General features: G+C 38.9%; 1 protein-coding gene across 2 annotated transcripts in view; it reads right to left on the bottom strand.

Moving 5' to 3' along the window:
* Positions 1 to 15769, bottom strand: part of CREB5 (cAMP responsive element binding protein 5) — a 251583-nt gene that overhangs the window by 55918 nt on the left and 179896 nt on the right. For both annotated transcript variants that reach the window (XM_053955521.1, XM_053955530.1), the window contains 2 exons: positions 13098 to 13224; positions 10885 to 10995 (listed from right to left, as the gene is read on the bottom strand). In XM_053955521.1, the coding sequence (XP_053811496.1) occupies positions 10885 to 10995; positions 13098 to 13224 (238 nt within the window). The remainder of the gene's footprint in view (positions 1 to 10884; positions 10996 to 13097; positions 13225 to 15769) is intronic.

Raw genomic sequence — 15769 nt, 5'->3', positions numbered from 1 at the left:
AATCTGTTTAAAGACATCCAGGACTTAATCCTTGTTCCTTATCATCTCCTTCACATCTGCAACTCAAGAGAGCTTCACTTTTGCTTCAGATCTGAAAAGTCCCTGCAGGGAGATCTTACATGCTCCAGAGAAATGCATGATCATGATTTTTTCACTATGGAGGGAACAAACCAAAAACAGGAGGAAGTTTAGGGCTACTTCATCCAGCTGGTCGTCACCCAGGCTGCGGTGACCAGGAGCCCTAGGGATAGCTTTCCTCCTTCACTCCTATAGGAGGAAAGAACATACTGGATAGGTACTACAAGTCATAGCTATGTTATTTGGATTTTTGTGGGTAGTAGTAAACTAGCATCATGAGTCACATATACCAGTTTTACTAAGACTAGCATAAACACATCTTGAATTTTAAGTGCAGTAGAAAAGGAAGCTTTACTTTCTAAAATCTTTAAAATGAGATTAAGCTACCTTATTTTCTTATTTCCTATTTAAATGAAGGATTTCAGTATCCTTGAGCAATCCCAGTAACCAAAATTTCACCAAGGGCAATTCATTTCTATTTTAGTTCTCAGTACTGATGTGGTTATATACTTTTTTTCACATAAACTCTATATTACCTCTGGGAACTCTGTATGCAACAAATTCAGACATTGCTTAGATCAAGTTTCCAATCAAACTAATCCACCACTAACATGATTTAGAAGACTGACAAGCCTCAGCAAAGTCATGTAGCTGAACAAATTGCTTTTTCTTTGTGCAAATGGTAGCCACCCCAAGTGTTAGTAAGTGTTCTTTGGATAACACACTTCGATTTTCAGACATTTATTTTTCTTCGACATTCAAAAGTATTTCAGGAAAAGCGGTTTCTAAACAGAAGATAAGGTAATATGCAAATAAATAAATGGAGAAAGTTAGCCAAATAGGCCTAGATAAGATTATGCTTGCATAGCAAAATTGCATGTAATGGAGGAGGAAAAAAAACCCTCTGTAACCACAGGAAAGAAAAATGGACACGTGCACAAACATGCGCACCTTCAAACATCTGACCAATAAACCTAGGGCTCTTCAGACTGCTGGCTCTTACGATCACCTACCACTGCCTCTAGCTTAAATGAAGAATTCAAACCCCCAGATTTTGTACACATCCATATATTAATGTTTTAGCAGTATTTTTTAATTTAATAAAATTCCTGGAAGATGAAGTTCGAGCAGTATCTGTTACAAACCTCCAAATAAATAGTTTTCTCTCTGACATAGTCACACACTACACACCAACACCAGCCTGCAGAGCAGCTGCACACGTCCATTAGATGGAAAGCAGATCAGGACTTCCCCCACCCCTACCCTGGGTATCTCCTGGCTGCTTTGTTGGCAGCCAAAACAAAGTTCACGCTTAACCTCATGCTAAAGAGCCTCTGTTAACAGTCGGGGAACACAGTCCATCCTCTTCACATATATTTCTCCTGAACCACAAGCAGCACATAAAGCAGACTCTAGTCAAATCCAGTAATGATGCTAGGTATTTTGGGAAGAAAAAAAAAACTAAAAAGTTGGCACAGTAAGGCGAATGTCATACTTCAGTGTATAGTCGTGTTCTGTCAGAAGCCAGACATATTAAAAATATTTACATAATTTAAAATAATTTGTACAGGTCTAGTAAAGTCTATTTTAGGCTTTGGGCTTTAATAAAAGTTTAAACATTTGCTAGATCCCATTGGAGTTCATGTGTAACCCTGGCATTTAAGGGCAGTATTGAGGATATGCCATTACTAAACTTTTCATATTAGTATGAGTGTGAACTGAAATACCAAAATAAAAAGATAACAATATTTCTCATGACATGCAAACAGTCCTGGACTTTATATGTATTTCCAGATGGGAAACTAAAAATGTACTCTGTGTTTGCACATGTATATTCAGAGGTGGCTTGTAGTCTAATTTAAACATTCCAGAATAATGTGACCTAAATATAACAACATGAATCATCCATCACTTTCAAATAAACATCTGGCAATTTTTCATTATGAATCACTAGGGACAGATACCAATACCTGTCACAAAACTGCTAGTGGTTGTCTGGTATGATGAATCAATTATAAAAATCTTCTGGTATTATTCAGGGGATTAGAGAAAATAATGTATCCTTAAATATTATGTAATGAACACCTACAGGAAGCTGAGTTGAAAAGTGAAGTCAGATAAAGTTCATATGAGATTCTGGAGCAGTTGTCAAAACACCAATGTGCAAGAATAAGAGGCAAATATGTATTAAATATTTAGTGTATAAAATGCTATGAATAACCTTCCCACATATGCTCTGTAGTCAGAATGTATGCAGTCTGCAGAACATTCTGTAAAATACAGAATATGAATCCTAAACAAAAAAAAAATTAAAGCCAAAAAAAAAAAAAAACAAAAAAACGTTTACCTGGCAGTATCAAATTCTGGAAGGGCCAAATCTCGCCTAAAGGAAATTTTGAAATTCAGAAGTATAAACTAGGTCCTCAGCTGATGCAAAAAACATACAACTCATTTGAAGTCAACTCATCCAAGTTTACAGCTGAGGATCAGGGCTAAATTAGAAAAGTAATCTTTGACTATACTAAAATTCTTGACTCTCATATTATAAAACTAGAGGATTATGATATTCTATATTAAATTGCTTATGGGGCTTGTCTCCTTTCTGAACACTCATTTTGGAAAACTAAAACGGAGAGGAGATGAGTTGTAGTGAAAAGGTGGACGTTTCGTTTTAAATCATTTCCAGTAAACTGAACAACCAAACCGCAAAAATCTTGTCTGCTCTTTTCTATTTTACAAAAGTTTTCTTTCTTTTTTTTTTTAAGACATAATTTTAAGACCAAGCTTTCATGAATGAAAATGTTTATCATGAAGATAACAATCCTAAATTAAAGTTCTTCCCCACTGATATTGTTACTAAATGAAGAATCTGATATTATCTTAAAGTAAGATTTGTGGAACATTTTTCAATATGAAAAAGAGTTGGTTTCAGTGTGACTTTAATATAAAAAATGGGAGGAAAAAAAAAAAAAAGGACATCTATGACTAGCAGATGAAGGTTTTGCATAAATTGAATTCTATTCCTAAAAAAACTGATAGTTTTTTAGTCAAATCTTCATGCTAGTTCACCTTCAGCTGGTCAAAGTCCGTGTTTGTTCCCCCTGCCTCTGCAATATTCCAGCAATGTCCAGTATTTCACTGTCTTCTTCATAACGTAAGTTCTTTGAAATGAAGGGAACTATCTAAAGCAGAGTCACTTGGATGTGCCCACCTTGCCAGAGCCAGTCCTCAGCATACGAGCAACAAACGGAGTAAAGGTAACTCAGGTCCCCTGGGGGGCATCCCATAAAGTGGGCTGCACAGCAGTCAGAATAAAGGGGATATGGAGTGCAGGGGACACAACTAATTATGCTGCATCCCATGCAGTCTGACTACAGAGCACATTTGGGAAGATTATACATAGCATTTTATACACTAAAGTCTCAGATAAACTCTACTGGCCAGCAATTTGCTAGTAAAAACCAGAGCTGAGCACAGTTTGCTGCGTAAGTGTTTCCAGGGTGGGAGACCCAGCCTGTCCCAGATTTTAAATTACCTCCTCTAAACATAAATGAACATCTGGAGGACAGCATATATCCTTCCCAGCACTGAGAAGTGTCACTGGCCATATCTGACAGAATAAACAACAAATGCTGTGAACGTTCCCTTGGACTGCACACAGCTTGTAGTAGGGTTTCAAATATGTCTGTGATCTTAGAAGGAGCTCTGCAGGGGTATTCTTTAGTCCTGGTTTGGATATGGTTGACATTATGTGAAAGTAAGTGCTCTCCTGAGATTTCAGTGAAAGCCACGATGCCAGGGAAGCTGATCTCACAAGGCTTCCATCATCTCAGATGACAGAAGTCTCAGAAGATCAGTTAATTTTTGTCATTCTGAGCCAAAATCTCATCAGTAAAGTTCAGGAAATTTCAGGGGCATTAAATCCAAACACAAAGCACCACCTTCATTCAGATTTGAATCCTAAATTTGAGCCTGCACTCCCTGTAAGCTTGAGGAGTTCTGTCTTCCCATTCTTCCACTAGCCATGAAAAACCAGTGTATTTCAACAATTATATTGATATTACCAACGTTAATATTAAGTTAAAAAAAAAACCCATACATTTTTCTCAGACAGAACTTGTGTTTTCTGGAACTGGCAGCCAAAAATTCTTCTGTGCTTGTTTCAGCTCTTCCACTGACAAATTGTGTGGCCTCTAGTGAGTCACTCCAATTTTCTCTCTCAGTTCAACAGTTTGAAATTATTTATTTCACAGGAAGACTACCATAATTAATAAACTGCTTCATTAGCTACTGCATAGTTTTTAGAAAATACTTTTTAAGCCTGTCCATAAAGAAGAAATTTATTGCCATGAGGATTTTTCTTGCAGCTCTTATGTCCTCAGTGGTTAAAATATGGGGCTGGTAAAGTGTGTAAAACCATCTCCCCCACCCAAAGCCCAACACTTGTCATGAGATGCACTAGTATATCCCAATCAAATGCTGGGCTTAATGTGCAAAAGCCTGAAGCTCAAAACAATTTATATTATTTGTGGATCTTGCAAAAATCCTGGAAAATGAAAGCTGTACATATTCCAAGAAAGAGACTGAAATATATCTGTGTGAAGCAGAACTTCCCTGTAATGCAACCATGCTTTTATTTTTACAGTTTCCTTCCCTGGCTTCACTACCATAAGTAGTGGTTGCTTTTACTTGCACCAGCACCCACTGACACACAACTTTACACAAACAAAACCTTTTCTGTAGGGGACATTTGGGCACCAAACAAATTACCCCTACATATACATATGTATCGGACTTCAGTTTCAAAACCTTATGACACACAAAAGCCAACAGTTCATCTGTTGGGCTAGATGACAGTTACAGCAAGCAAATACTGGGATTGTATTTCAGTTATTGCTATGGTTACAAAATCAGGGTGGACACTGGGGAGAAAAGGAGAAAGAGAAACAAATCTACAAAGACAGTAAATCCTCTAAGGAAAGAGGGTGGTGGAGAAACATGGAGAAAGAGACAGGGTGAGGGCTGGTGGGTGGGGGAGAAAGAGAGGTCACTTTAACACCCAGCTGAATCAAGGCAAACAAAATAATAAAAATCCAAGTTCTTCTAGGGAAATAGTGCTGATAAGATCACTGCAGGATAAAGTGACACAAAGAAAGAAAAATGCAAGGAATTGTTACAACTTGTGCCTGCAAGAAGCAACACAATTCATATGCACTCGGGAGAAGCAAGATCAGATATTCCGCACATATTTGCAGCAACTCTAAGTAACTGAACTGCCTTGCTTCTCTAGTGAATTTACTGAGCCACTGACAGCTTAAGAAGAATTAGTTCCTACCTAGTCTAGTACATAATCCAGAATTTAGGCAGGATGGGTACAAGGTCCTGTTTCAGTAAACAAACCACAATATGCTTATCTTCACCTATCACAATACTACCTTAATCCACAGCAAGGCACACTGTCTGCAGGCAAAGCTACTGCCGAGGAAAGGTTTTAAAGCACGAATCAGGAACACACTGAAAGTTTGGCTTTGAGGACTTTTAAACATAAGCACAAATATAACAGGAGATACAATTTCAGAATAGTTAGTTTTGTCAACAGTTGCAGAAGCACTGTGAGTTTTAACTACACAACGTCCCTTCTGTGAAAACACTTCTCAGTTACTGATACAGGAAATTTCATCATTACTCTATTTTTTTATTTGGAAGATGTTGCTTTGCACTTTTTTTTTTCTCTTATGCTGCTTTCATTGCTTTATTGTGAAGTACAAGGTGAGCAATTACTGTTGAAAGCTCTACAGAGATGCAACATTTTCCCCTCTTCTCAGCAGTCCAGAAGCCATGCAAAGAAAAGCCTTCTGGCTCTGAAGCAGTATGTGCTGTTCTACTAAAGTGATTCTATTCCCAGACAGCTTGATAGGAAAGCATGGACTTCAAACTGTTTATTTTGTTCAGCAAAGCATCTTCAGTCACAAAGTGTGAAGTATCTAAACCTAGAGTTTCAGCAGCTCTGGTCCTGCCTGGACTGCCTATGTCAGCCCCTTGCCTGAAATCAGCACGGAAACCTTGCAAACCTGGGCTCAGAGCAGGAATCCAGAGGGATGTCCTTCCCAAGGCCACCAGCTGTCCCAGCCACTGCTGTTTGGGCTGCACTCTTTGCTTCCACATGCAAGGGCTGCTGCAATGGCTGAACCAAGCACCAAAGCGGGGCAGGGGTGAGAGCTTCCTCCAGCTGCTTCTCGCTTTGCGCTGGTTGCACCGTCACAGATCACAGGCACAGAAACACATGTTATTTGTAAAACAAGGAACAGCAGAAGGCTCCATCCAAACTCAGACCATAATCTGCATCTGATGGAAGCCCTCGACCTTTGTGACCGAGCCTTTCTCATTTGGCTGGCATGTTGTTGTGTTCCTGCAGATAGCGAGACATGCTTGTCTTAGAGCCATACAGAATGCAGCCAGGTCTCTGCAGGCCTTTCTTCTGGGATGGAGAGCTGAGTGATGCTTGCACTGGGATTTACACAGACATCAACAGGATGTGGACCCTTACCTCTGATTAACTTGAATAAAAATTAGTGCTGATGACGCTATAACTTCTCTCCTCCTCTGCCAAAGCTGTCCAGCATTCTTAGGTATATTGGGAGGTTTGGTTATTTTGCTATTATAATTAGGAACATACACTCTACCAATTTATTATTTTTCTTTTCTGGTTACGTTTTTACTCTTTCACCTGACGGATATTTTCAAAAAAATTTTTTTTTTAAATTTTTTTGCTGTTCAGTAATGCTTACAAGTCAAAAAACAACAGCCCACAGTCCTATGTGCTTCTGATACAGAAATAATTTATTTTCTTTTCTTTTCTAAAGAACCATACACATTCTGTCAGGATTACAAGCACAGCCAAGCTACACATATAACATTTAATTTAAATTTTATAAAAATACATATCGAGCAAATGGCAGACAGAAATTGTAAAAGAAAAAACTAATAGATTAAATTGAGAACTGTAATTTTAAGTTCAATTCTTTCATTGCCACTCTGCTTTTTATACCTTCTTTCAGAGGCCATAAATTTCTGCAGATAAAGATCAATGTCCTGCAAAATTCAGATAGAATGGCATCAGCTCCATGGAAAAGACCTGCTGTCACACAGGCTTCCAGTGGTTCAGTGCACACTATTTATCTTTCACTCCAGTAATCCATGCAGTATTGCACTTCCGAGTTCTAAAACCTCCAGTACTCTGAAAGTGCAAAACCAAGCTGTATGAAGGCAGTATATTCAGGCAAATGCACTGCCAACAGTTCCAACTTCATAATACTCTCAGCCTACTGTACCACATGTTAATATGCTGCACATGCGACTCTGCATATTTTTACCATGTACACTAAAGAGCTATATGTTTCCTCCTCTTTCCAATGCAATATATTTTAATATAAAATCAATGTGTGTTTTTGGTGGGCAGCATAAGAGTTTTACCCACTCAGCTGTGAATCTAAGAAGAAAGCAGTATTGATTTAGATGTTCACTCATTCATTTACTAGGACAGTTTTAAAGCATTAGGTGATAACCTAATTGAGAGGCATACTGTGAGGGAAACTGAGATTGCTGTGATAAATTAAATCAGTTCTGAGATGTCATCTACAATACCTTAATACTTGATGGAATGTTGTCCTGAAAAAAATTAAACCAGGAAGTAAGTATCTTGGGTGGCAGAGTGTGGCTTTCCATAAATGCCAGTGACACAAGGTGATTAAAATATGTATTGCTTATTATAGAAACATCACATTAATGCCACACATATTCTATATTTGTGTGTAGATCCGCTTGTATATCAGACAATGTATATATCTATCAGACTGGCTTCCATTTCCCACTATAAACCAATCAAGGGTGTGAATCTTTTGCCATCTATCAGCTTTCTTTAAAAAACCTAGCATCACACAGCATCTCTACTGGTATTATTTATTCACATGCATTTTACAGAGGCAAATTAAGTCACATGTGTCACCAAACAGTGTTATGACTGCTGCATGTCTAACTGTGCTTGCACTGCTCAGGTAGATACTGCCATGAGGCCAGAAGGATCTGGTCTCACATCTGGGTCTCACATTTAGAGGAGCCTGTCCTGCATTCTGTCACATGGGCCTCCCAAAGGTGCTTATACTCCCGTGGATTTGGGCATCTGATGAATCAGGCCCAAAGTCCCCTGGACTTCTCCGGTTACTTCAGTCACTAGCTACAAGCATCTTAGATGACTCTGGTGTTGGACACATCCATTCTTCTTGGGGTGGGCCAGTCAAAGAGAACATAAGCAATGCTGAATGCACCAGCAGTAATAGCATAAGCAGAATCCAGGGAAATCTGAAATTCTTTCCTAATGCAGGACACAGTCTGATAAGGTATTAAGCACCCTCACTTTTTACTTTTAATTAAGTCACCAGAGTATGTGAAGTATCATGCTTGAAGTATGAGGAAAAGCAAAATAGTTAATAGCAAGAACAAACATCCCTGTAACACAGATTATTCTGATTTAAAGTCCATGAACTTGCATGTAAGAAATAATTTTGCTCTGAATATTTCCTGCTTTGTATTCAGGCAGAGTATTGTTAATAGATTTATATTCCTTAAAGCAGTGGCTAAATGAAGAGGCTTTTTACATTACATGTGTGCTCATACAGAAACAAAATATAAAATTAGAATATAGGAATATAAAATGTTTTAAAAACCTCAAACCTGCATTTGAAAATAGGAAAAGTCCTGGAACTCTGAGTTATACCTCTTAAGAGTTAATGTGTGCAGATTTTTTTCTACCCTTGGAAGAGTGGCAGAACTAAAGGCTCTGCTTGTTCACTACACCACATTTTGGAACTGATAGCAATTTCTTCATACATTAAAATGCCTTCATACATTAGATTTAGGGGCAAAACTTGCTTACCCAGATTAAAAGGTAATTTGTATTAATATACAGTTTCAGTCATTAAAGCACAGAATTCTCACCATATGCACCAATAATTTAATCTTATTCTTGAGTAGCCTCACACTACCAGTAAAAAAGAGGCAGGGGGTGTGGGGAGAGAGTAAACTACAGAACCTTTAGTCCCCAAAACAGATGCCAGTTTTGGATTTATTCAGCCAAGGAGTATTTAGCTTGGCTCAGCTACACTTGCATTGAAAAAACACTTGCCTATTCCAAAAAGTTTTTAACAAGCTCTGCTGCAGATGCTGTTGCCATTTGGCATGTCACCGTCACTGTGTGGTACAGCAGAGAGAACTCTCGACCACAGGTTTTCCTTGGCTGGGGGAGCCAGCATTTTTGGCTATCATTCTTCTTCTGGCCAAATGGCTGCATGTTTACAGAATGTGGTTTTAGAAAGAGTGTTAACAGAGGTTGGGTTAACAGCCTAACCCAGACCAACAGTGAGGCAAAGGCATGACCTACCCAACCTAAGAAAACAGAGGTAGAATAAACTTGTATGTGTTGTTGCTCTTAACCCAGAGTCTCTTATATGCACCATACCTATAGACAAGCAGATATTTTTCTTTGCCTCAGGATGGATGACAACAACTTTAAAAGCTGCACCAGTCATGCAAAGTAGAAATATATAAAAATATGTGGTTGCTTAATCTTCGTTGGCTTGATTTCTTTCTCTCACTTATGACAATTTTACCTTGGCAAAATGCCACTGAAAGAAGTTCAATGAAGTTACTCCTGTTTTTCACTATGATGAGATATCTTGAGAGGATAAAAGCCCTACAGAGTTAAAACTAAAAACTTCTGTCTTCATATTTCCATTAGACAGCAGCAAATGGCAGTTCTGAAACTTAAAAAGACAAAGCGTTTCTACACTGATTACTTGATTCCAAGGATATCAGTCCTAAATACCTCCACAAGAATGCATATAAAGCTGGGGAAAACTAGAGGGGTCCACCTCTAGTTTAGTTTAACCACATTAATCCTATATCAGTACACATGCCTGAGAAGCCTTGATCTTTTAAGATGTAGAAGAACTTTAAAAAAACAATTTTGTTTTTTTGTTGTGACATCTGACTTGTATAAATAATTTACATTTGTCCAAATTCTGACACTTCTTTTTGATGGGAACACCTTTGTTGCATTCCAGAAAAAGAAAATATCCCATTTATAGATAGATAGATATAGATTATAGATAGATATAGGTTAGATATAGATATAGATATAGATATAGATATAGATATAGATTAGATAGATAGATATAGATATAGATATAGATATAGATATAGATATAGATTAGATAGATAGATATAGATATAGATATAGATTAGATATAGATAGATAGAGATAGAGATGGATACAGATATTGATATAGAGAGATACAGATATTATTTGGTATCCTTCTCTGACACACCATGCTCCTATTTGGAAAAAACAAGGACTATGTACACTCCCTCTGCAGCACACACTTTATATTGCATTCTTTATTAACTCACAATTTTCTTTCAAGTTATGGAACACAGAAACCATTAGAGAAACAACCAGACCATTTGCTTAAATTCTACGGATCTGCACCAAAAATCCTATTTAGCACAGTATGGATCAGATAGTTCACCCTTCAGTTCCCTCTCACTAAGAGATCAGTTAGGACTAAGAACAACTTGAAAGTTCATAGACACAAAGGCAATTTACTACAGCATATTAAAAAAGAGTATAACGTATGACTAAGAATGAAGTAAGCAGTGTCTGGCTACATCCCCCCCCCCCCACTGTCTGGGTAACTGGTATGCAACAGCAATATGAGAAAATACAGTCATTTCAAAAAATTCTCTTTTTACCATTTTGGCTTCTGAATGCATTGGGGGAACTTGAGGTGAGGCACATGGATTATTGAGGTTCGGCCCTTGCATCCCCATGATGTTGGAGTTCATTGACATTTGTCGCTCCATCTTTTAAAAGAAATTAAAAGAAAAGCTTTGAATACATCTGGAGACATTTGCAAGAATTTACTCTCGGTTTCTATTTAAATAGACTCAGCTTTATTTCTTCAAGTCATGACTGGGAAAATAACAATCTGTGTCATGAATTGCATATGTGTATGCACGTAGGCGTGTGTTTCATCAGAATCGGCCCTGAAAGCTCACAGCCAATTATAAAGAAAGGGTTTTTTTAATAAACAAATGTAGCAGCCACCCAGGTTTGCACTTTTTTGTAATGATTTTCTCCCTTTCAGTATAACAACACTCAGAGTTAAGTGGTTTTAAAAGCATCACTGTATAAAATTGTAGCTTCCCCTCCCAGTGCAGCCCAACTTAGATTGTTAAAAGCATAAATAAAAATCTACAATCTCAAGCATATGGAAAATAAGTTGGCTATTTTTCCTTCACTTGGACTGCTCAGCTGGGAAGAGTTTTCCACATGTCTTGTAAGGGAAGCTTTCATGCACTGCTGAGATAACAAAAAACAAAGCAAAACTTCTCCTGGCTGTTCAGAGCCCTTTCTGCAAGCTAGTCTCACTAGGCTGGGAGGGAGTGATACAAATAAAACCTAATGGCAGTAAATCCTCTATAAAATAATTTCCTGGAGGATATTCCCCAAAAAAAGACAAGCCCCACACACTGCTAAAGCAGGGTTATAGTGCTGCTTCCAGACAGAGCTGAGCATCCCACCTTGCTTCGAGCCAGTCTGCTGAATCTTTGGTTCTTACAAAAAAGACACTTTTTGGTCCTTCTGAGCAATCCAAGTAGGGGAGCTATTTTTTTGTGCCCTGTGGTGTCTCCCACCCTCCATGATGCCTGCAAGAATGGGTGCTGGGCTTTGGGGAAATGTGAATATCTTGCTGTCCCCTAGCAGAGAAAAGCTGCCAAGGCCCTCTTTTCATTTCCCCATGGAGTAGGAGCAGCTCCCACTGCCATCTCCCCTGCAGGCCTTTCAGGAGTGCCGTTGGGCAGGAGGAGCAGCCAGTGCTGACAGGGTCTGTCTCGCCTCCACCAAGGCTCACAGCCAGAGCACACCTGCTCGTCTGCAAGTAAAGCTGCCCAAAGGGCTCCCCAGCAGCAGACTGAAGCCACTGAACTTACACTGTTGCTGGATGTTTGTTGCATTTCAGGCTCCTTGGGAATCATGCCATAAAAAAACTTCCCACAATGACATGTCTTATGGTTTTGTTTTTTTTTTTTTTGTTAAACTTCCTGATTGATATTCCAGAAGAGTCTTATTGACAAGTTAATAATTAATAACTTATTCATTCATGATTGCTCAAACAGCAGCCAAACCTGAATCTTTGTATCTCTGTGGAGTGTTCCCCTTGATCCATCAAAGCTAGAACAAGCAGTGCTTTTCTTCCTGCCATGGTCAGTTGCTCTCAGGTTTGTCTTGCAAACTGAACACAGGGAAATGTAGCAAAAACTTCTCCTTTCTCCATCCCCTTTTCCCCATGTCATCCTTAGTTTTCTCCACCCCTAACCTACCCCAATGTCTTCTACTGAAAAGGTTAAAAGGTTTAAATAATTTAAAATTTGAAATTACAGTTGTAAAGCAGCCCTTTGGCTTCTATAAGATGGGAAACATTCCTATCCCTCCAGAAATGATGAAAGATGAGCAGCAATTGTTACCTAGTTCTCAATAAGTGCAAGTTAACAGGCCAGAAAAGTAAATTGCATTTCTTTCTTCCTAAGTGGTTATCTTCCACACAAGAGGATCAATTAGAGTTCACTGACATAACTTATGTACATTGCTTTTCCAGTTTTTTTTCTGAATTCAGAATTTTTTTTTTGTTCCGATACAGACATACTGATCTCATCTACATGAACAAGTATGAGAATCACAAATTGTAGTCTCATGTAAACTGCTTCTTATCACTCTCACACCAATTAGCATGCCATTAACTTAATCAGAAATACTCTAGTCTAAGGTGAAGCACCAAAGAAGGTCCAGCTTCCTTATTACACTGGGTTTTTATGAAACCCAGAAGACTTTCACCTCTGCTTAGATTGACTCAAACACAACACAACTTTCCACCCTGCAAAAAAAGCCAAATAAGAAAACTTACAGGCATGAGTACAGCAGAAGATCCTGGCATGGTAGGGTTGGGCAGGGTGCCAGGCATAGAGGCAGGCATAGGCTGTCTTTGTCGGTTGTGTAGGTGCAGTAGTGAAGACAGAGAACCTGGGACAGGCCTAGAAGAAAGGAAAAGAAAAGAAAGCTGTCATGGGCTGTGAAGACCAAAACAAGCCTTACTCTGCCAGCCATTGGTAGGCACAGGCAGCTCCAGACAAGCAGGCACAGATAAACCAATCCAGGATTTGTCCTTTCCTGCATAAATCAGTGGAACATAAAGTTTTCAAGAAGAAGATGAATCACCTTCCTTATTCTCTTTATCAGTTAAAGCTCCAGCATAGTTCATCTGATATAACATGAATGTAAATCTATCAGCTGGTCTCAATCTGAGCACTTCTGCACAGCATAGTGGCTAGCAAAGGATGGTACAAAAAAGATTTTCTACAGACAAACCAGAAAAATCTGCTGGCACTACAGTGCTGTAAGTTTAGCCCTCAGGAACAAAAATATCTGGATGATTGTTTTGCAGACTATGACAGAAAATTAACCACTCTTAAATTAAATTTGAAATTGTATCACCTGCAAATAAGTTGCTCTAAAATGAGTATTTCAAATCACTCTTGATAATCCCTCCTGTGAAAATCTACCAAGCCTTCGTTCCAAAACAGTATCACTAATTTTATCACTTAGCACACCATCAGGACACAAAAAATGGGAAAGAAAAAAAAAAGTAGAAATACAATTAGGAAAATTACATTCAGATTAAGCAGTTTATGAAAGCAAAATGCATGGACAACAGAAAAGCAGAGTGAATTATTTTGGCAAAAGGGGTTCAAAAGATTTAGAAGGATATTTTTAAGTACAGCACAGGGAAAACTGCATGTGAGAAAGCAGGCCCACTCACAAAGAAGAATCATAAAATTAATGGATTAAACAATGCTGGGACTACACTTGAAAAAAGCCTTTAAGAATGCGGCCTTGGGAATTATGTTGGCATTTTTTGTTGTTTTGGGGTTTTTTAGTTTTGAAGAAAGTGTCAGTTGCTTGAAGTTTCAGGTGAGTGTAATTTGCTACCTTTTCAAGCTTTCAAAAACCTTGAAAATAGTTTTCACATACAGTGCCTCAACAAACACTGACAGTACAAGTAGGTGTGTTAAGTTCTCAAAGAACAGGATGCTTTTCTGTATAGCACATGGTTTCGATTTTTCATTGGGAAGGAGAGTTGCCCCTAAAGGTATGAAACGAACTGGAGAAGAGGGTGCATAATCTGGGAGTTTGAAGAGCCTCTGCAGGGGCTATCATGGCAAAAGTCTAAGATGTTTAGAGCCTCTAAACATCACAGTTGATTTAAAGCCTAAAGTTGATACTGGTAGAAGTATCCTTTGCTTCAGTGATCAATCCACAGCTAGCCATAAAAGCCTCAAAATTGGGCTGACCTGGCCAGGGGAAGCAGAGTCACAACCCTAGAGGAGCAAGAGGTAAGACTATCCTGCTTGGTCTGAGCTGTGTCACACCAAATGATGGGGTTTTGCCCCTCCAATTGCATGTGGTACTGGCAACCACGAATACATACAACCGTCCTCTAACTTCAGCTGTCACTTCCAGCTATCAAATATTGTGCAAAAAGCCCAAAGGCTGTGAGTGATGGGATTCACAGACATCCAGTTTGGAGGACACCACATCCAGGGTCCCAAACTGTAGGTGCCTGTCTGATGGCAAAACCACCTTCTTCTGACATACAATTCTCCTTCTCTTTTGCCAAGACTTCAAACTATCTAATCTCCTTTTCTTTAAACTCCCCAGTATTTCCCATCCTTGGACTTGCAATCCTTCAACACTCATGTCTTCAACCCCGTTTCCCTAGAAATATTTCTATCCCAACAAATGCCACCTCAAAATCCTTGCCCTGACAATTCCCTTATACTAAGACACTCTGCTCCTCCCACCCTTCTGCCCTCAGCTGCCCTCTTTTAGCAGCTGCACACAACTGAACCCATCCTTTTGTCTTGGTTCTCTGTGGACAGAAAAAGCCTGTGTTTTGAAGGATGTTTTAAAAATCCTCCCAGACACATACAGTACTTATTCAGAAGGGGAAGAAAGAAGCCCAAAAATAACAACAAATGTATCTCAGATACAGACAAGGAGTTCTTCCTATTCTTCCCTTGTTATCTGCTGATGGAGGAATGTGATGTACTTACATCTTCATATCACCTTAAAAAAACTTAAGACAACATTTTCCAAATGTGTGGTGTAATCCTGTGAGAGAGTGCAGTAAGTTCTGTGAGGGAGCATGATTGAATTTCTGAGGTATGCAGCTCAACTGTTGGCTCAGCACATGGGCTGAGCCTGGGGTGCCGCAGAAGTGGCATAAGTGGAATGGATGCAGTGCAGGAAAAATGAGCTCAGAAAATACACTCAAAGTACACAGACCCTGACCCATTCTACTGTCCACTTAAACTCAGCTGCTCCATGTACCAGCACTCATTCATACATGAGGACTTGACAAATCAATAGGACAGGGTCAAAATAGCGTGAAAACCAGATTCAATGTTCTTTTCAAAAGAAAAAAAGTGAGGAGATATTGGGTTGAATGTGAGGAGGAGATCTCAGTTTGGTTTTTAGAGGCTGTGGTGACCCCTACAAGCATGGTCCACTTCCCACTGG

This window comes from Vidua chalybeata, chromosome 1 (assembly GCF_026979565.1).
Source record: "Vidua chalybeata isolate OUT-0048 chromosome 1, bVidCha1 merged haplotype, whole genome shotgun sequence".
Taxonomy (NCBI): Eukaryota; Metazoa; Chordata; class Aves; order Passeriformes; family Viduidae; genus Vidua; species Vidua chalybeata.
The sequence above is the reverse complement of the archived record's forward strand: the minus strand, read 5'-3'. Positions and strand labels throughout refer to the sequence as shown.